The 20,256-nt window shown below is 46.2% G+C and overlaps 2 protein-coding genes across 2 annotated transcripts; both read left to right on the top strand.

The window, feature by feature from the left end:
• The first annotated feature begins 189 nt into the window (after positions 1 to 189).
• LOC130392339 (zinc fingers and homeoboxes protein 1-like) lies at positions 190 to 13,124 on the top strand. Its single transcript, XM_056602831.1, is given in 10 exon segments — positions 190 to 1,129; positions 2,003 to 2,363; positions 2,807 to 2,997; positions 3,073 to 3,426; positions 6,336 to 6,572; positions 7,678 to 7,893; positions 8,729 to 8,893; positions 9,077 to 9,450; positions 9,452 to 10,358; positions 11,304 to 13,124. Coding segments are annotated over 9 exon segments (2,976 nt in total). The 5' UTR covers positions 190 to 1,129; positions 2,003 to 2,122; the 3' UTR covers positions 11,595 to 13,124.
• Positions 13,125 to 16,965: 3,841 nt separating this feature from the next.
• On the top strand, positions 16,966 to 20,247 carry zgc:101716 (uncharacterized protein LOC492784 homolog). Its single transcript, XM_056601772.1, has 8 exons — positions 16,966 to 17,226; positions 17,503 to 17,604; positions 17,761 to 17,904; positions 18,101 to 18,151; positions 18,392 to 18,536; positions 19,000 to 19,141; positions 19,501 to 19,633; positions 19,783 to 20,247. The coding sequence occupies exons 1-8, from the start codon at positions 17,122 to 17,124 to the stop codon at positions 19,972 to 19,974; spliced, it is 1,014 nt and encodes a 337-aa protein (XP_056457747.1). The 5' UTR covers positions 16,966 to 17,121; the 3' UTR covers positions 19,975 to 20,247.
• Positions 20,248 to 20,256: the final 9 nt, after the last annotated feature.

The raw sequence follows: 20,256 nt of genomic DNA, 5'->3' as shown, positions 1-20,256 counted from the left end.
TTCATGTTTAAAGATCTTCCTATTTAGCATCACAACATGAGCTTCTGAATCTGGTCTCATAGACCAGATTCTCTAGATGCATTTAAAACGGCTACGGACCTGTGCTGAATGACTTAATATTCAGAGTAGCTTTAATCCAAAGAGCAATTGTGTATGTTCCATGGTGTAAGAGGTGAATGTTTAAAAAAAACAAAAACGACACAATAAAATAAAACGACAGACCTTTGGCGCATATTTCTGGTGAATAAAAACCGTATGTATTCAAACATCGTTGCACTTGCGGGTATTGGTAGATATGCGTTATTTTCAATATCGATTTTTTTATAATCAGGATTTGTTTTAGCGTGATACAATACAACACCGTACAGTATAAAATCAGTGCATTGCCAGTCATGGTACATGTCTAATGGTGTCCTCAAGTAGCCTCTGGTGCCTCCCGAGCGTTCTGAAATGACGGGTCATGTGAGGACATTTTGGCAGCATAGGTTCAGTTTACGGGCAGATAGTTCCAGCATCGTCCATGTATTCAGAGCAGAGCACATGGGTGGGTGGGTGCGTTTTGTATGCGTTTGTATATAATACTTGATAAGGTTTAATATCGAAGGCATTTATCCCCCTGTACATTTAATTTCGGCAAGTTTGAAAAGGCAAAAAACGCACAGCCAGTCGCCCAGGAATGACGTCAGGACGTATCACATTGAATAATGACGCCGTTTGATCATTAAAGAAATTCTGCCATTATAAAATAACTGAATTGGGTCAGCAAACGGCCACAAAACCCGCGGACATAGCGGAACTATCGTGGTGATGGGAATGTTCAAAGAACTTTAAAGCGGCGCTTGGGAAGGCGAAGTGTGAGCAGAGCGAGAGATGGTTCATGTTTTCAGCATCTGCAGACAGAAGCGATAGACGGGAGTCTCGTCGGTCCGTCTGTCTGCCTCCGCTGTTTTTGGGAGACCCGCAAGCCGAAATACTGCAGTCCCGGCCGGGTTAGGCTTGAACGATTCAACCAGGGTAGGAAGGACTAAGCGATACGTACAAAGATAACCCGAAAGCTCTTTTGCCCTGAGTCAGAAACTACTTTTCATCACAGTAGCCTGGTGGCAGTACTGCACATTTAGTTGTTACAGTAAGTTTACCACCAGACATAATCAATAATGAGTGGCCCAGCTAACTGGCTAGTTTAGCCCACCATACATGCAGGCTAGATGCTATTAAAAAGCTATGCATCTAATTATATTCAACTGTAAACATTAATTAGCGGGTATTAATGCTCTTCATTATTGTGAACATTTGTACGAGCATTTTTAAATGCCAATTTAAAAAAAAGTTGTAGCCCACCTGCCAAAAATATATTTAAAAAACATGAATTGAAATCTCTTCACTGGTCTGCCTACATCCTGTTATTAAAATCAGGAGGTCTAGAAACCAAATTCTAGATAATGTTATATCATCTGCTGTGTTATTACTATTGCCTACAGCTCATTTCCTTTGAACCCACATGGATAATGACAATAGCTTATAACAGAATGATTTACTATATTATTTCCTTTACATAGACTATGTTTACAATTGATCTAAACATACAAAAACCCAAACGTTTATGTGTTATGCTACATATAAGAATCCTAACACAAAATATGAATCAAAATGGGAAACAATTGTTTCCTTATGTACATGTGTTTATTATTTGGCTATTTAGGAAGATTACAGACCTCTGGGCTACACAGAATCGAGTGAAGATTACTCAATCATTTCAAATACTTCTCTTATCTACTGTTTCTTTTGGTCTGTCCTTATATGTTGCAAGGAATCGAACCCGGTATGAATCATGTGAAACATAAGAATGATGCTGTAATTACGATAGCCCATCTACTCGACCGCTGTGGTCTCATTGGCTTCAATCGAGTATATACACAAGCCCCCGTCTGTCTTCCACATCACAGATCCATCAGTCCATCGCTGTCGTGCGGCCAGCTCACCCGTTTCTCCCCCTCAATAGATCTCCCCCCATCGGGGACTCGAGCACGGGACAGACGTGTTGTTCGAGTCCCTCTAAACCACTGCCCGCTCACCCCCACGGTTGAGACCTTTAACCAAGCCTCCGGTGTTCGGCACCGCCATGTCCAGCCGCCGGAAGTCGACCACGCCCTGCATGGTGCTCGCGTCCAACGTGGTGGAGCAGGCGGAGGAAGAGGAGGAGTTGGGGAGGAAGGAGCTGACGGGGGAGGAAGGGGTCCAGGTGGAGGAGGCGGGGCAGAAGAAGAGCTGTGAGGACGACGATGAGGAGGAGAGAGCAGCAGTGGCGCTGGAGGAGATGAGAGAGACCGTTTTGGTGGTTGCACCCACGCCGCCCGACACAGGTGAGATTGTAGACGCGTGGCCTGAAGTACCCCAATACCCGTTGAGAAGGCTGCATGCCATCTACACCCATTCCAGTCTCCCAGACAGACTCTATAGTGTCTATATTCTTTAACTCGTTAACTAAAAATTCTCAATTCAATGTGTGTAATTTTCTTAGAAATGTTTTTAAATCTGTATATAATTGAGAGCCATAATAAGCGAAACCTTTATTGTTATTCCTGATTTGTTGAATTTAATTTGCAAGTGCATTACTCAAATAAATGATGCCGGAACAGAAAGTCCCCACGGATGATTATACAAAATCGAGTGTATCGCATTTAGTGGAACATCCCGCGTTTACAAAGTAAGGCCTATTAGTCGAGCCTTGGAAAGCCTTGGAAAATTCAGTCCCTTGACTTTAAATAGGGGAAAAGAAAAATGTAAACCAAAACACATGTTGCAGATGAGCCCGCCTTCCCCCCTGTGGAAGGCCACAGAGACGCCCCCTCCTCGCTGAAGCCCGGCCCGGCAGAACCCTCTCTAGAGGAGGTCCTGTGTGGCGACGGGGAGTCGGCCGCGGCGTCCGAGGAGCCGCCGGGTGGCGTCGTGGCCGGGCCGCGAGCCCAGCCCCCGCTGAGGGAGGAGGGGCGGGAGGAGGACCAGGAGGAGGAGGAGGAGGAGGGGGGGGAGGAGGAGGCGGAGGAGGACCAGGAGGTCGTGGAGGACCAGGCGGCGGCGGCGGCCATCTCCCTCAGCAAGACCCCCATCATGCGGATGAAGAGCAAGGCGGAGCCCAAGCGCATCGCCGTGTCCCTCAAGTCCCGGGAGGAGGCCGCCGCCGCCGCCGACGTGTTCGGGACGGGGTTAGGAGGAGGAGGAGGGGGAGAGGGGGAGGAGGGAGGGGGGGAGCAGGAGCAGCCCATCGAGGCCCCCCTGGGGCCCCTGACCCCCGTGGAGATGCTCCTGCAGGACTCCATGAGGTTTGGGGGGGGCAGCCTACTGGGGAACACCCCCCCCTCAGAGCAGCAGAGGAAGAAGTCGTCAGGGCTCAGTGCCTCGGTGCTGCCGGCCGGCCTAGCTCAGGTGAGGAGCTACCGTTCACACACATTGATCTGCTACCGTTCACACACATTGATCTGCTACCGTTCACACACATTGATCTGTTACCGTTCACACCCATTGATCTGTTACCGTTCACACACATTGATCTGTTACCGTTCACACACATTGATCTGTTACCGTTCACACCCATTGATCTGTTACCGTTCACACACATTGATCTGCTACCGTTCACACACATTGATCTGCTACCATTCACACACATTGATCTGTTACCATTCACACACATTGATCTGCTACCAATCAAACACATTGATCTGTTAGCAATCAAACACTTTGATCTGTTCACATTCAAACATATTGATCTGCTACCATTCACACATATTGATCTGCTACCATTCACACACATTGATCTGCTACCATTCAAACACTTTGATCTGCTACCATTCACACACATTGATCTGTTACCATTCAAACACATTGATCTGTTCAGATTCAAACACATTGATCTGTTACCATTCACACACTTTGATCCGTTCACATTCAAACATATTGATCTGTTACCATTCACACACATTGATCTGTTACCGTTCACACCCATTGATCTGTTACCGTTCACACCCATTGATCTGTTACCGTTCACACACATTGATCTGATACCGTTCACACACATTGATCTGCTACCGTTCACACACATTGATCTGTTACCGTTCAAACACATTGATCTGTTACCATTCACACACATTGATCTGTTACCGTTCACACCCATTGATCTGTTACCGTTCAAACACATTGATCTGTTACCATTCACACACATTGATCTGTTACCGTTCACACCCATTGATCTGTTACCGTTCACACACATTGATCTGTTACCATTCACACACATTGATCTGTTACCGTTCACACCCATTGATCTGTTACCGTTCACACCCATTGATCTGTTACCGTTCACACACATTGATCTGCTACCGTTCACACACATTGATCTGCTACCATTCACACACATTGATCTGTTACCATTCACACACATTGATCTGCTACCAATCAAACACATTGATCTGTTACCAATCAAACACTTTGATCTGTTCACATTCAAACATATTGATCTGCTACCATTCACACATATTGATCTGCTACCATTCACACACATTGATCTGCTACCATTCAAACACTTTGATCTGCTACCATTCACACACATTGATCTGTTACCATTCAAACACATTGATCTGTTCAGATTCAAACACATTGATCTGTTACCATTCACACACTTTGATCCGTTCACATTCAAACATATTGATCTGTTACCATTCAAACACATTCAAACCCAATGATCTGTTCACATTCAAACACATTGATCTGTTCACATTCAAACACATTGATCTGTTCACATTCAGACACATTGATCAGTTACCATTCAAACACAAATATCAGTTCACGGTCATCCACTTGGAACAGTTCACGTTCAAAAACATCAGTTTTCACATTCCCATTCAGACTCACGTTTGTTAATTAGTCAGACAAACTGCCAGAAGTGCTCAGGCTGAATGTTAAGCGAGCATGTTTCACAATTTGTTGCAGCTGTGAAACGATTATTCAGGTACATTAGTTCTCAATTAACATCAGTTTAGAGAGGAATGCTACTAAACGGTGCACACAGTCCATTTTCCAACTGCCAAGCTGCCTGGTTTGATTTACTCGTGAACGTGTACTTTATTTCTTATCGCTGGCAAATGTGTTTTTTCATTGGTTTAATGTGTTTTACGATTGGGTATGTGGTTCAAAAATGTCTTGACCAAATATCTCTTTAAGAATTACTTACTACCCTTTATTATAAATATATATTATCAAGTATATATTTATTATTATATTATAATCAATATTCATACATATTCTTATCTTGTTTACTCTAGAAATTGTCTTTGTATGTGTGTCCATAGGTTTGGATATGGAGAAAAGCATAGTATCGTTTATATGCATGAATCATGAATAAGCATTAATTGTAAGTGTAGGACTAATTACTTTATTGTGATGTTTCAAATGCAGTATGAGTAGTAACAGTGCTGCTCCCACTACTAGTTTCAGAATAGCGTCGTTTAACTTGTCCTAACCTACCCAGGTACGAAAAATACAAACATCATACGTCATCATACATTTTGTACGTTTAAGAGGCAATCCTGACCATTGAAATGAACATTCCCCGAACATAAACCCGTAGTTTAATTAGAAAATCATTATCGGGCATTACCTAGTTGATCTTTTAACGTGAAACCATCGCTGTCCACTCGATTAATATGTGGAGCCATCACTGTCCACTGGATTAATAGTGTAACCATTGCCGTCCACTGGATTAATAGTGAAACCATTGCTGTCCACTGGATTAATAGTGAAACCATCGCTGTCCACTTGATTAATAGTGAAACCATCGCTGTCCACTTGATTAATAGTGAAACCATTGCTGTCCACTGGATTAATAGTGAAACCATTGCTGTTTACTGGATTAATAGTGAAACCATCGCTGTCCACTTGATTAATAGTGAAACCATCGCTGTCCACTTGATTAATAGTGAAACCATCGCTGTCCACTGGATTAATAGTGAAACCATCGCCGTCCACTGGATTAATAGTGAAACCATTGCTGTCCACTGGATTAATAGTGAAACCATCGCTGTCCACTGGATTAATAGTGAAACCATTGCTGTCCACTGGATTAATAGTGAAACCATCGCTGTCCACTGGATTAATAGTGAAACCATTGCTGTCCACTTGATTAATAGTGAAACCATCGCTGTCCACTGGATTAATAGTGAAACCATCGCTGTCCACTGGATTAATAGTGAAACCATCGCCGTCCACTGATTAGCATGTGTTTGTGTCTGTGCGTTTGAGCCCCTGCTAACCTCGGTCCCCCCCTGGCCGTTGGGTCTGCCCAGGTGCTGTCGGCCCTCCAGGCCCAGCAGAGCTCCGCTGCGGCGGCGGCGGCGGCGGCGGCGGGGGCGGCGGGGGTTCAGCCCCAGCTCTTGGTCCCCCTCAGCAGCATCCCCTCCTACAGCGCGGCCATGGACAACAACGCCCTGCTCGGCAACACCTACAAGAGGTTCCCCTACCCCTCCATGGCCGAGATCGCCAGCCTGGCCGCCCAGACGCAGTTCACCGAGGAGCAGATTAAGGTAGAGGTTCCGTTTTTGGGGTGTTGTTTTGTTTTTGCTTCGCATTTATTTCATTTTTTCTGCAATAGCTCTGAGCAAATGCTCAGCCTACTACTGCCCTCTGGTAGGAGGTAGAGCAGAACCAACAGACTGAACAACAGCTTCTTTCCTTGGGCAATCAGGACACTTAACACTCATGAAACATAAAACATTAAACAGACACACATAAACCTCACTTTCTATAAAGTGCAATATGCTCACAGCCTTTTATATTTTATGTTTATTATTCACCTCGCCTGTCCTTGTCTTGTTCCAAATGTTTTTCTTGTTATTTCTGTCTTGTTTTTTTTTACATTTTTTAACTTAAATGCTTGTTTGTTTTTTTGTATGTGAAATGCACCAATGACAATAAAGGCTCTCTTATCTTATCTTATCGTATCTTATCTTAATAGTTCACCGCAGAGGAAGTACAGGGAATGTGAGTCATGGGTCTGGCGCGTTTCTGTACCAGGGCCCGGGCGGGGAGTAGGCTAAACTCGTGAAAACAAACAACGGTAGATCTTGTTCACAGCGCTATCATAGCAGGACTGACACAGGTGTAGCCCCTAACCTCAAAGGAGACATTTTATACAACCAGGTGTGAGTGTGATTAGCCGGATGCAAATTATCCGCTATTAATTAGCGGAGCTGCTAATTTGCATTCATAGTCCCTAATAAAATAAATATAAAAAGTACAAGCAGAAGAGACAGCAAATAAATAGATAAAATACAAATAGAAGAGACAGCAAACAAATAGATAAAATACAAAGTAGAGGAGACAACACGCACAGCACAATACATTACACAATCATAAAGATACCAGATGCAGACAGGATATAAAAATGCATTAAAAAGTAATGTTCCATTTGTGTCCGGTCCAGCTAGTGGTCACACTTGTGATTGGATTTGAGCCATTGTTGTAGTTGTCCTTTAAAAGAAGAATATGTGGGGCATTCCCTTATTGTGGAGGGAAGACTGTTCCAGATGTCTCCCCCCACAACAGACAACTATGCATGTGACAGATAAAGTATATTGAAATCTTGAACCTTGAATCTCCTACCTGTTCCCCGACCCCCCCCCCCCCCAGGTGTGGTTCTCGGCCCAGCGGCTGAAGCACGGCGTCAGCTGGACCCCCGAGGAGGTGGAGGAGGCGCGCAGGAAGCAGTTCAACGGCACGGTGCACACGGTGCCTCAGACCATCACCGTCATCCCCGCCCACCACCTGTCGGCCGCCGCCAACGGCCTGCAGTCCATCCTGCAGACCTGCCAGATCGTGGGCCAGCACGGCCTGCTCTTCACCCAGGTGGGCCCGCCCGGCGCGACCGGCGGTCCGGCCCGCAGCGAGTTAAAGGTCCCGTTGGTAGGGGCCACCAGCTGTGTGGTGGGATTCGCCCGGCACGAGACGTTTTGGAAATCTGCCCCTTGTGACATCACAGGTGGGCGTGTCCACCTAGATGTGTGCTGGATGGATCAGTCTGTCAGCCGACCCAGTGGACCGTAGCAAACGCTGCTCATCTATCCGTCACACATCTAGGTGGACACGCCCACCTGTGATGACATAAGGGGCACATTTCCAAAACGGCTTGTAGCGGCCAATCACACCACACCTGGTGGCATGTCACGGGATCTTTAGGGGTTCCACGTCGATGCAGCGCAAGGGGGTTTAGGGACCCGTTACGTCCTCGGGGACCCTCCTTGCGTCCACCACAAGGGCCTGAGGTGCACATCCTTGCGTTGAGGCGACGCGGCAGCAAGGGCTGTGATTGGTCCGCTCTCTCAAACCCGAGGCAGAACCGTGGTCCTTGCGTTGCCTCGACGTGGAGCCATGTTCAGCTCTTTAGATCGGCCGATGTTGACCGAACTTTGTCTGCATTTATCTACACGCTGACGTCTTAGGTGTCGGCCTTTTCCACTCTACAGTTTCCCCATCAAGTCGTGTCCACCGACCTTTCTTATACGTGATGATTATATGTGATTTTGTGCTCTTCACACATCCCATGCTTCTCCTTTCTTACGAGGCATCAAATTATCTCAATGAACATTTTAGTTTCACAAAAACTTCTGACCCTCTTTATTTTTACGTGGCGTTTTCGTGGAGGGAAACAGGGTTTAAAAGTGTCGGTGTTGGCTCCGTGTAGGTGGGTCCAGGGGGAAACCTGCCGGTGACCAGTCCCATCACCTTGACCGTTGCCGGCATGCCCAACCAGTCTCCGAGTGCCAAGGGCTTCTCCTGTCAGCCCAGCCCAGGGAACAGTGAGCTCAAGAGGGCCACCACCATCCAGCCCCCATCACTCTCACCCCAGGTGGGCCGTCCTCTTGTATTGTATCCGGCGCACTCGTTTTGTCCTCCGCTAAACCCTCTCTGTTTTCGCAAGCGTCTTCTCTCGTCTCTGAACGGCGCTTAAGAAACGTCAAAAACAACGATTGACGGGATCTGATCCTCATCCATAACTCCGTCACTCTTCCCTCTCTCCGGGGGCGCGCAGGAGAACTCGGCGCTGAGCTGCGACACCTTCGGCATGCGGCCCAAGAAGTCCAAGGAGCAGCTGGCGGAGCTGAAGGCCAGCTACACCAAGAACACGTTCGCCAGCGACGCCGAGATCGCCCGGCTCATGCGGCTCACCAACCTCACCAAGGGCGAGATCAAGAAGTGGTTCAGCGACACGCGCTACAACCAGCGCAACTCCAAGAGCAGCCACGTCATCGTGTTCAACGAGGGCACCGGCCGCGCGGCGGGGGGGTTGGCGGGCGGCGGCGGCGGCGGCCCCATCGTCATCGACTCGAGCGACGAGCCCACGTCGCCCCACCCGCCGCCGCCGCCGCGCACGCCCCCGGCCCCGGCCCGGGAGCCCCGCCGTGCCCAAGACGTGGAACGCCTTCCCGGACTTCACGCTGCAGAAGTTCAAGGAGAAGACGCCGGAGCAGCTGGTGCTGCTGGAGGAGAGCTTCGAGCAGAGCGGCACGCCGGCGGACGAGGAGCTGAGCCGGCTGCGCACGGAGACCAAGCTGACGCGCCGCGAGATCGACGCCTGGTTCACGGAGCGCCGCAAGACGCCGCCGCCGCCGCCGGCCGCCGCCGCGTCGTCGTCGTCGTCGTCCCGCCGCTCCCCGGACGGCGAGGTGGACGGCGGGGACGGAGGCGCCGGGACGAGCCCGCTGCAGCCCAGCTCGCCCACGCCGTCGTCCTCCTCGATGTCCTCGGCGTTCCGCAAGGGGAGCCGGACGCCGCCGGGAGGCCGCGGGAGGCAGGCGCCGGACGGCCGTGACAAGGCCAAGAAGTCCCCGGAGCAGCTGCACGTCCTGAAGAGCGCCTTCGTGCGCACCCAGTGGCCGGCCACGGGGGAGTACGACCGGCTGGCCGAGGAGAGCGGCCTGCCGCGCTCCTACATCGTCAACTGGTTCGGGGACTCGCGCTACTCCTGGAAGAACGGCAACCTCAAGTGGTTCTTCCAGTACCAAGGTGGCGGCGCCAGCGGCGCCGGCAGCGCCGGCGGCGCGCTGAACTGCGGCGTCGCGGGCGGGAAGGCGGCGGCGGTGGCAGGGGGCGGGAACAACGGGCGGAAGAGGCGCGTCCGCAACCGCGGCTGGGGCCGCTCCCGCACCAGGAAGCAGCCCAAGAGGTCGGCCTCGGAGCTGGACCGGGCCCCGCCGCTGGTGAAGTTCAAGAGTGGGCGGGACATCCTGAAGGAGTACTACCTGAGGCACCGCTTCCTCAATGAGCTGGATCTGGACGAGCTGGTGTCCAAGAGCAACATGAGCTACGAGCAGGTACCGTGTAAAAGCTTACACTCAGCACATTAGTTCATCACTCTCTCCTTAATCAGCGGTCCTATCAAAATATGTTACTGTCCAATTGATAAGGAATCGACGTAAGCCTACTCTACCACAAGAACAACACTATATTGTAAAAATCTCACCAATAGAAACCACTCTGCTCTTCAGCCCTCCCTCTGCCTACCCTCTTCGAGCCCTGGATAAGCGTTTCTACGCTGCTCCAGAGTCTGATTTAGGAACGTAGATCCGTGTAGCCTTTATGTAAGTGTCTACGTAATAGAATCGGTTGGACAGCACATCACAAACGTAAACATGTTGCACATTGTGCCTTTTTAAAGCTTGGGTACGCAATTTGGAGAAACCAGCCTGAGTAAGCTACATTTCATGTTTCCAACTGAAGAATCCCCCCCCCCCCCCCCTTCAGACCACCTGCCAACGACTCTCCCCCAAAAGTAGCTTGCTAGCTTTCCTCAGTGGGCCACAGGCACGAATCACCATCGTGTTACCTCAGCATTCAACAACAGATCGTAACTTATAAGACATTTATTTTGAAAATCATCGAGATGGGGCCCTTTAAAGTTGACATATTGTACCACCAGGTGTGAGTGCGATTAGCCGTTTGCCGTCTTGAAAATCTGCCTCTTCTGACATCACAAGTGGGCGTGTCCACCTAGATTAAAGACAGATGGATGAGCAACGTTTGCTACAGTCCTACGGGTAGACTGATCCATCCAGCACACATCTAGGTGGACACGCCCACCTGTGATGTCAGAAGAGGGCAGATTTCCAAAAAGGCTTGTAACGGCTAATCACAATCACACACCTGGTGGTGTCACATGGGACCTTTAACAGACCTTTATTGAGATGAACATCTTCGACACGGGGCCCCTTAAGTTTCATCTGACGCCGTGTGTTCCCGGGCCCCTCCTCCCCCTCCAGGTGAGGGAGTGGTTCGCCGAGGTCCACCGCCGCGTGGACGCCGGCCTGGACCCCTTCCTGGACCACGGCGAGCCCACGGGCCAGGCCGACGAGGGCCACGACGCGTCCCCGGCGGGCCCGGCCACGCCCGGCCGGGGGCAGGCCGGCGCCGCCGCCGCCATGACGACGGGGGACGAGCTGGACGACGAAGACGAGGACGACGAAGAGGAGGACGAGGACGAATCGGACGAGAGCGAGGTGTGGCAGCCGTCCCGCAGCGTGAGGAAGTCCCTGTCGGGGTCGGAGGACTAGCGAGCGGTGGAGCGTCCCCCAGGGGCCGTCCTCCATGTAAATATAGTCCCTAGTGTGAGCATGCAGTGGTGGGCTGAAGCCCCTCCCCTAGCTGTGGGTATTTTTTTGCATGTCTTTTGATTCGTCATGTGAATCGAAACCATACTGTCAAGTCACACGCAAACGACCTTTTCATGTCTACATACGGTACGAGTTTCATAGCGTTCTCCCCGGTCGAGTTATGTTGGCAACGGTCGTGACGGTGGAGGAAGGCGTGAGAGAAAGACTCGTCGTCCTTATGCTCGTTGACCACAGGGAAGGGGACAAGAGATCTGATAAACGGGGTCTCTGACAGGACAGTACGACCCCAAACAGCACACCTTAGAAATTGCCACATATTTTATTATAAACATGTTTTAGAAAAGTGTGCCTTTTTTTATCCATAAGGATTTGATATAGCCCAGTTCCCTATTTTAGAAGATACGCTGCCAAAACTATTTCCATGGTTCTATTGGCAGCACACACTTGCCCCTCTGCTAAAAGGCGGCAAGTTCGATTTCGCCCCGCAGACGTTGCTGTGGTCGTCTGAGGGGCTTTTGATCCAGCTGCGGTTTCATCGTAGCGCTCAACTCTCCAACGAACACAAATCACAGCATGTGCACCTTTCTTTACTACTGGCTTATGTCGATTTGCATAGCAGACTGACGCGACATTTAAATGTAGCACCTGGTTGTAACTTTTAGCACAGAGAGAAATAAGGCCTTAATACAAGTTGAGAATCCATGGGGAGAAAGACATCTATCTGATTCAGGCCTTGTGTTAAAAAAGGCTTCTGACATTTTTGTATTATGTTTGTGTACAATCAGTCATAGGAACGTGTGGTTGACTCCCAAAGGTACGTGGCATGGATGAGGAAAAGCACCTTGGAGGAAATGTATGCTCTGAGGGTAATAATAATAATAATGATAATTTTATTAATAATGATGCAGAATGCATCATACTTCCTTTTATTTCCGATGAGTCTTCCCATATTTTTATTTTTATTGGAACAACATTCATTTGTTGGTGATATATTCATAATATGAAAGGTCAAACACACAAATCTGAATTATGATGCGAAAAACAATCATGCCTTCGAGTTCCTTTTTATTTTTTATTACATTTCTTAAGATTGGTTAAACGTCCAACCAAATACGTTGTTTCAAACCAAATTGGAAATTTAGTAACAAAAATGGAGGCCTCTTTCTGTGCCAAAGTATAGGGCGTAAACATGTGGCTCGTCAAGGTACGCTGGTCGAATATGGAGTGTGGAGACTGACAGCCAGAGCGGGCCCCTATTGTGAATGTTCTCCCGGCGAAAGGCCCCTGACATGTTTTCGAAGCCTACCAAAAATCTGGATTTTTATTTTTATTTTATTTCGTGTATTCCTTTTTATTTCTATCCAAGGCTGAAGAGGATTTTGAGACTACTGTTGTTCAAGGCTATTGGTATTATGAAATACAGAAATAGGTGCTAATTAATTGATTTTAAAAAACCATTCGGTATTCCAATAGACTAGTGCTTTGTACTGAGGGTGAAAGAGTAAAGCAAGCATGCACTTTTTGTCCACTTCTGTAAGTCGTGGAGTAAGTCCCCATTAGGCACCTTTATCTCATATTATACCATTTAATGGCTCTGTGAGACCAAATCTGTTTTGTATACTATTGTCTAAACAAATATTTTGCCTTTTTTACTTGGTGTGTTTTAAGAAGGAGAAATCCTCCCAATTGTCTCATTTTTCTATTGATATGTATTACCCAAGAGTCTGGTGTTTTTTATCGCTTTTAGCAATTGTTCTGGTTCATCCGTCACTTTCTTTTTTCAAAGTTGCACAACCTGATTGCTATTTTACAAGCTCAGTCGCTAGAGAGAAATGCTTGATTGATCTTTTGTTTTTCTATTGTGATACAAAATGCATTTTTCTTGCATCGGTTCTGCTTTACCCTCCCTGTCCATTACATCTTTAACTTAAGGCTCTTCTCATCTGTATTGTTGGCTTCTGTGTTATTTATGCCAACTTTCTCTACCAATCACCCATTTTGTACATACTCGAGAAGGGGGGTAAAGAAAGGGGACAGGCTGATTTTTAGAACAGCGTCTTATCAAAACTAACTCCCGCTAACATGTCCTGGACTTCAGACTTTCTTGGGTGCACGTTCCATGTAAAAAGAAAATACTTGTTCACTGTGCATTGTTGGTGTTGCGCTAAACATACCTTGTGATGGGAGACCCTCAAGATGCCACCATGTACGCCTGTATGAAGATGGCCATCACAGAGTCTCCCCTCTGCTTCCCTCTGTCTGCAATGGATGGCTACCGCTGAATCTTTCACTAGATGAACCTACAGTGGGCCCTTGCGGCACACGTTCTTGATTGGCCAGATCGCCAGCGGTTTCAGACATGCTTAGGAGGACACTGAAAGATTTCACACGTTTTTTGTGTACGTTGGCCAAAAACAAAAGTTGCGATGCATGACCAAGTGCTGCATTATTTCCACTGGTACCCACTCTTTAAGTGGCTGTGTGTCTCTCGTGGACATGACGTGTCTGACTTTCAAAAATGTTTTGGACTGTCGTGTATCTACATTAGGCCCTTGTCACTCCTTAAGGAAGAACTGAAAAATTAATATTTTGAACTGAGAAATGGTTTAAAAATAACAAAAACTTGTTTTTATCTGTTTTTTCTAAGCCAACATAAATTGCTAGCTATAATCCAAAAAGCTATCTTAAAGGTTGGATATGGGATTTGCTAAACGCCAGCAGATTTTGAAAACAGACAACTCAAATGGTCCTACCCCCTCTCCTTCAACACTGATTCTGACTCCACCCATTCCAAGTACATGGACGCGCATCATCCACGAGCGCAAACACAGGTGCGCGAGATCGAGCCATTAGCTAGTTAGCTAGCTTGGGTCACGAGCTTTGAGTACGTGCACGAAGGGGTCACTCTCGCGGGGAGCGGGCGAGGGGGAGTGCAGTACGACCGTTTGATTGACGTACTTACCGTCCAATGCCACTCGGTGGGTCTGGAAATCATTGGCTGGAGTTTTTCGAGCCCTGCCCGCTCCACAGATGATTGACTTGTTTAATTTTCATGTCAGTACTTCTAACTCAGTGGCTGTAAGTGGGTTATGATAAGGATTTCAAGTAATTTTGCAAAAATGGCCAAAAAAGAGAATTCCATACCCTACCTTTAATTTTCAATCTGGAATCCCAAAAAACTACTGTAGATTAACAATCAATAATTTGATGTTGTGTTCAACTGTACAATTGTTTATTATAATGTGTAAAGTGCCTTGCAATGAAAAGAAAATACGAAAAATACATGTTAATTGTATCTGGCCAGGTATCCCGTAAATCTTGTACTGCATGCAATAACAAACACAAACAGCTTTTCATTTTGTACACACAATATTTGGGGTTAGTTTGCCTGGTGCAGGATATAGGCTGATTTAGTCGAGACTTGACCCACATTTCTATGTGTATTTCAGCACCAAGGGCCGGTTCCATGAATGTATTGTCTTATATTCAAGAATAACCAAACGTTAATCACAGCCCAGTGACAGTGACGTCCCTGGTAAAACACAGGTTATTGCTCATGCTGGTCCTAGCAGGTAAAAGTAAGGCAGTTTATCTGCTAAGCCAATGGCACAAGTCTAATCAGATACGAAATCAGTGTTTTATGTTGTCCTGTGGTTTAATGTGAGTGTTGCTTGTTTTGACCTAGCTACATGCCAGCTCCCCAAGTCTTTCCCTTGTTAGGATCAACATGTTTATCAGCCCCAGTCAAAATGTCAAGTCTAGACGGTCCCATAGTTTATGGTTTCATATCTTTCTATTTAAGGGATAACGTCAGTAACAGAAACGTCCACATGTCATTGGATTGATTTCTACAGACACACATAGTATGTACAATTTAGTGGTGTTCTTTTTTTTGCTATAGTTTTTCAGGGCCGGCCAAGTAGCGTCACGGTAGTTAGTCTTTTCTGTGCAACATATTCCTAGCCAGAACCCAATAAAACAAAAGATGCAAAGTGTGTCTGTTTTTTTTTAGGGGGATCAACATGCATTCTGTCGTTTCCTTGAGGAAAATGTGTGGCAATTTTTGATGTTCTAATTATCGACTACGATTAAACGATAGCAGCTTATGTTTGCCAATGGTACTTTAATTTTAGTCTGTATGTAACAGTTAAAATAATATATAGTCAAGTCTTATAAAAAAATAATTGGGAGTTATGACCTATGACCCAGAAACCAAAGAGTGTGTGACTGAATATTCTGCCTTGTTATACGGTGTTATTAAATTCTGTTACTATTACCAATAATAGAGATGAAATATGAGATGCTCCAGCTCCTTCTAAGTTGTGCTAGGTCTGCTGTAGTGATATATCTGTTCAATGAGCTGATTGCTATTGTCATTTAAACCAGTTAACCCTGTGCAGTATAACTAAGTTTACATTGTGATTGACATGCTGTTCTATCGCTGGCCTTTTGCTTATACTTTGGCTGTTATCGCAATAGTCCTCTCTGTGTATATACACTTACTTGTTAGTATGTCGGGCGGTTGAATGTTGATGGACAATAGTAATGTTAGAATTGAGATGTTGATTGAATCCGCAGCCATATACAATTGGCTTTTCCTTCCACGTTCCTCCTGCCCGTAACTGGGATTTTGTAATACATGTTTGGGATGTTGTATTGATAGGTAAAGGCCTAATAGTAGTAGTGACAATTTCTACATTTCAAACACTTTTTCTGTTTCTATTTCTCTATCATTTGCTGCGGCCCGGTGATTTTCACATTGTATTGAAAGATGATGGTGGTGGACCAGTTCAGTGTTTGCTATGAATCTGTTGTTACAACCGGTAACATTGCAACAAGTACAAATTTTAAGTAAAACTGTTTTACCTGAATGTTGTCTCTTTTAATCAAACACTTTTTTTAAATTAAGAAATACATATTTTTAAGTTCCAGCTAGAAGTAGATATTCATTCATTGTTTGAGGAGATATTTTCATTGCCCTTCCATGAGACACAATAGGTTGTGTGGATAGTTTGTTATTGAATTAGATTGTTTATTTTTCAGCATACATTTCAGAAGATAAATAAAATAAAAAAAATTCTGTGATTTTTTTATTATTACACACTCATTTTTATCTCCACGTTCATTGTCTTCTCTTTCAATAGAAGTGTGCTCCTTTAGCCAGGACATGATACATTGATATATAATAATAACAAAGGGCAAATGGGTCTATTGAGTTTTAATCTGTTCCAAATCACTTACCTCTAGAGAAATAAGGGAACTTCTCCTGAACCCCCTTCAACGCCCTGGTTGAAGGCTGCATAGGAACACCTCTAGGCGGAACCTTGTTCCCCTACATGATTCTACTCGAGGTGTTTTAGTGATGTACTGAATGCCGACGCAGCAGCGCGCAACATGAACGTCAAATAGTTGTAGCATTCTTGACGTAAATAACAATTTGATAAGGTTTGGGCACAAATAATTCAACATGGAGATTTTTGGAAGTGCGTTTGATGATTCTATGTTTGGCGAATCTAAGGACAAGGTGTCCGTCAGTCTGTTACCCTACAAAGCCAAATTATGTGAATCGCAGGTAAGACTTTCCGCTGTTTCCACATAAATTGCACGACATCTGATCATTAAATACAAATTAATTAATCTCAGTTCTTAGTCTGAAAATCCGGCCTCATAAGCAGCAAACAAAATGAATTGACAGCGTGGTATTATTTTCTGTTTAGGGTGAATATGTTGGTTATACTGGTTATTTTATCTACTAACATGAATGCCAACCCGAATCCTTCCCCACTACAACTTATTCATAAATTGTTTGTTTCAAATTATCAATGTAAGTTTTTGTTTATTTCCCCAGTGGTTTTGTCAGAGTTCAGCTCTTGACACAGAAGACTCGTTGGAAAAGCAGAAGGTTTTTAAATTCCGAGGGGATCTCGCCTGCAGGCAGAGGAACTACAAAGTATTTAATAGTGGCCCGCCTTCATTACCTTAATTTAACCTAGAATCTCATCTAATACATGTGTTTATGTCACCTCAATTCCAACCCATCATTACAAAACACGCTCCCAAAGGTATACAGCAAGATAACAACCCTCTTGTTTCTGCAATGTCTTAGGAAGCCCTGGAAGCATACAAAAGCTGCCTCGAATGGGTCCCTGACACTAACTTGACGATCCGAAGAGATGTGTGGGAAGGAATGGCCCGATGTTACTCCAACCTAGGACAAGGGGAGAGAGCCCTGGAGGTTGCTGACTTACTGGTATGTCAACTTACAGACCACTACATCGCCTAGCCACATAGTGGACGTGCTCCAAATGGTTTACTTGTGCCCTATATAGCGCACTATTTAGGGCTACCCTGACCAACTGTTTGGATTAATGCTGCTATCCTATTCAGCTAAGGACGCAGTATGTAAAAGAGTGTCACTGCATGTCTGCAATGTTTCGTTTACCTAGAGCAAAGAAGCCTCCAACTCCTGTCATTTAACCAGCCTGCTGCTACTGAAGGTAAGCAACAGAACGTGAATACATGGACTTTTTTTAACAGTAAAGGTGAATGTACGAATCAAATGTAAAATCGAATGTGATTTGAAGTGACTTACTTTGTACAGAGTACTCAGTGTTTATTGCATAGTTCACACCTTCTTAATCCTATGTGTTTGTAAGATCAAAGCTTGTTCAAGATCGCAGCAAAGCAAAAGATACTTTTTTTTGTACAAAGTGCTAAACAGTGAATGAATCGACCAGGTCAGCATCCATCATCATTCTGGAACGATTGGAGCCAAGACGGGGGCACTAGAACAGCTGTGCAGCCTGATTCCCTATAACCCCTGGCACTGGTACAACCTGGGACAAACCTGCCTACAGCAGCTAGAGGCCAACGCGTCACTCGGTACGTCTGGAGCTGGACGATGGAGTCAGTGCAATGTTTGTGAGCGTATGGCGACGTACCGATTTCAATTAAAGGTAACTTGTTCTACTACCAGGTGCGAGTGTGAAAAGCCGTTACAAGCCGTTTTGAAAATCTGCCGGCATCACAAGTGGGCGTGTCCACCTAGGTGTGTGCTGGATGGATGAGCAACGTTTGCTACGGTCCACTGGGTAGCACACATCTAGGTGAACCCGGCCACTTGTGATGTCAGAAGAGGCCTATTTTCATAACGGCTAATACCGGCTCACGCCTGGTGGTATAAATATACTAGGTCACCTTTTTGATCACTTTCAACTTGGATTTGGTATCAATCCATCAATCATTAAGGCACAACTGCCAAAAAATACACCTATTAATGTACGCTGCTCTGACCTGATGCCTTCATAGCCCGGACGACGTCAATGTGTTTGTGTCCCGGATGCAGGCCCCTGTTCCCTAAAGGAGCGAGCTGCCGGAGCCGAGCCTGATGGCGGCGGGACGGAGGAAGGTCAGCGAGGAGAGGGGAGAGACGGGGACGGAGAGGACAGAGCATGGCTGGAGGCCTGCGTGTGTTTCATCAGAACACGGTAAGGGGGCAGGGAGGGGAACCAATGGGGAATTTGCTATGAGCGCCTCCACGGCTACGGATGATGAAACACAGAGAAACGATCTCCACAGATGTCCTAAAGGCCCCGCCCCTCCCTGGACCGCAGCTCTTCGCTGCACCATTCATTTTCCCCGTTGGACTCGTCTCCATTTTGATTTAATTGACTGTTTATTGGTCTACATGTAAAAGACCATGCAAATATAATAAACATTCAAGGCAGTTAGATGCATGTATTGAGTCCAATGGGTACTTTTAGTTGTTAATGATGGAATTACATTGTACGGGATCATGTATGTTTTGTTATTTATCGTTGACTATTAAATGTGCTCCACCTTTCAGACTCTTACTGCGCATGCTTCGCCCGCAGCAGTCCTCCTTTGTATTGCAGCGCAGCGAGTGCGCCCTCTGCAGGTCAGATGAGGCACTAGAGCGACTCAACCCTACGGAGGAGACGTTGCAGACGCTGACTGCGGTGAGGGCTCGTGACAATGAAATTAAAACATATGTATTTAAAATATATATATATGAATACTGCGTAGGATGTGGATATGTTGGTCTGGAAGGTCCATTTGGGGTTCTTTCATCCTAAGTGGAGTAATCTCCTTACTGTGTGGCTTCCAGGTGTTGTCAGAGGACCTGGCTACAGAGAAGATGAGGGAAGACAGCCAGGATGGTGAGAGTCTGGCCAGTGTTGGTGAACTCAGCTTCAGGGAGTGCTGGTGGAACAAGGTGTTGGAAAGCCAGCGCACAGGAGGAGACCAATACAGACCAGCCGTAGACGGATGCCAAGCCACAACAGATTTAGAAGGCTGACTTAACATTGAGAGGGGAAACCGTTTTTAGTGGAGGATTGTACCTTTGGTGGAACATTGTAAATGCCCCATCTGGGAGTCCATACGAATGTATATTACAATTTAAAACCTGCCTACCTTAAAATAAACACTTACATTTTTATTTTGGAATATTTATTGTGAAACTATTTGTTAATAAAAAATGAAGCTTTTATGGATTTTACATTGATTATGTCTCATGCTTATTTATTTGAAACATAAAAAAATAAACAAAACAGTCAAACGTAACAATGTTCATGAAGCA

The sequence above is a fragment of the Gadus chalcogrammus genome, chromosome 11 (assembly GCF_026213295.1).
Source record: "Gadus chalcogrammus isolate NIFS_2021 chromosome 11, NIFS_Gcha_1.0, whole genome shotgun sequence".
Classification (NCBI taxonomy): Eukaryota; Metazoa; Chordata; class Actinopteri; order Gadiformes; family Gadidae; genus Gadus; species Gadus chalcogrammus.
The sequence above is the reverse complement of the archived record's forward strand: the minus strand, read 5'-3'. Positions and strand labels throughout refer to the sequence as shown.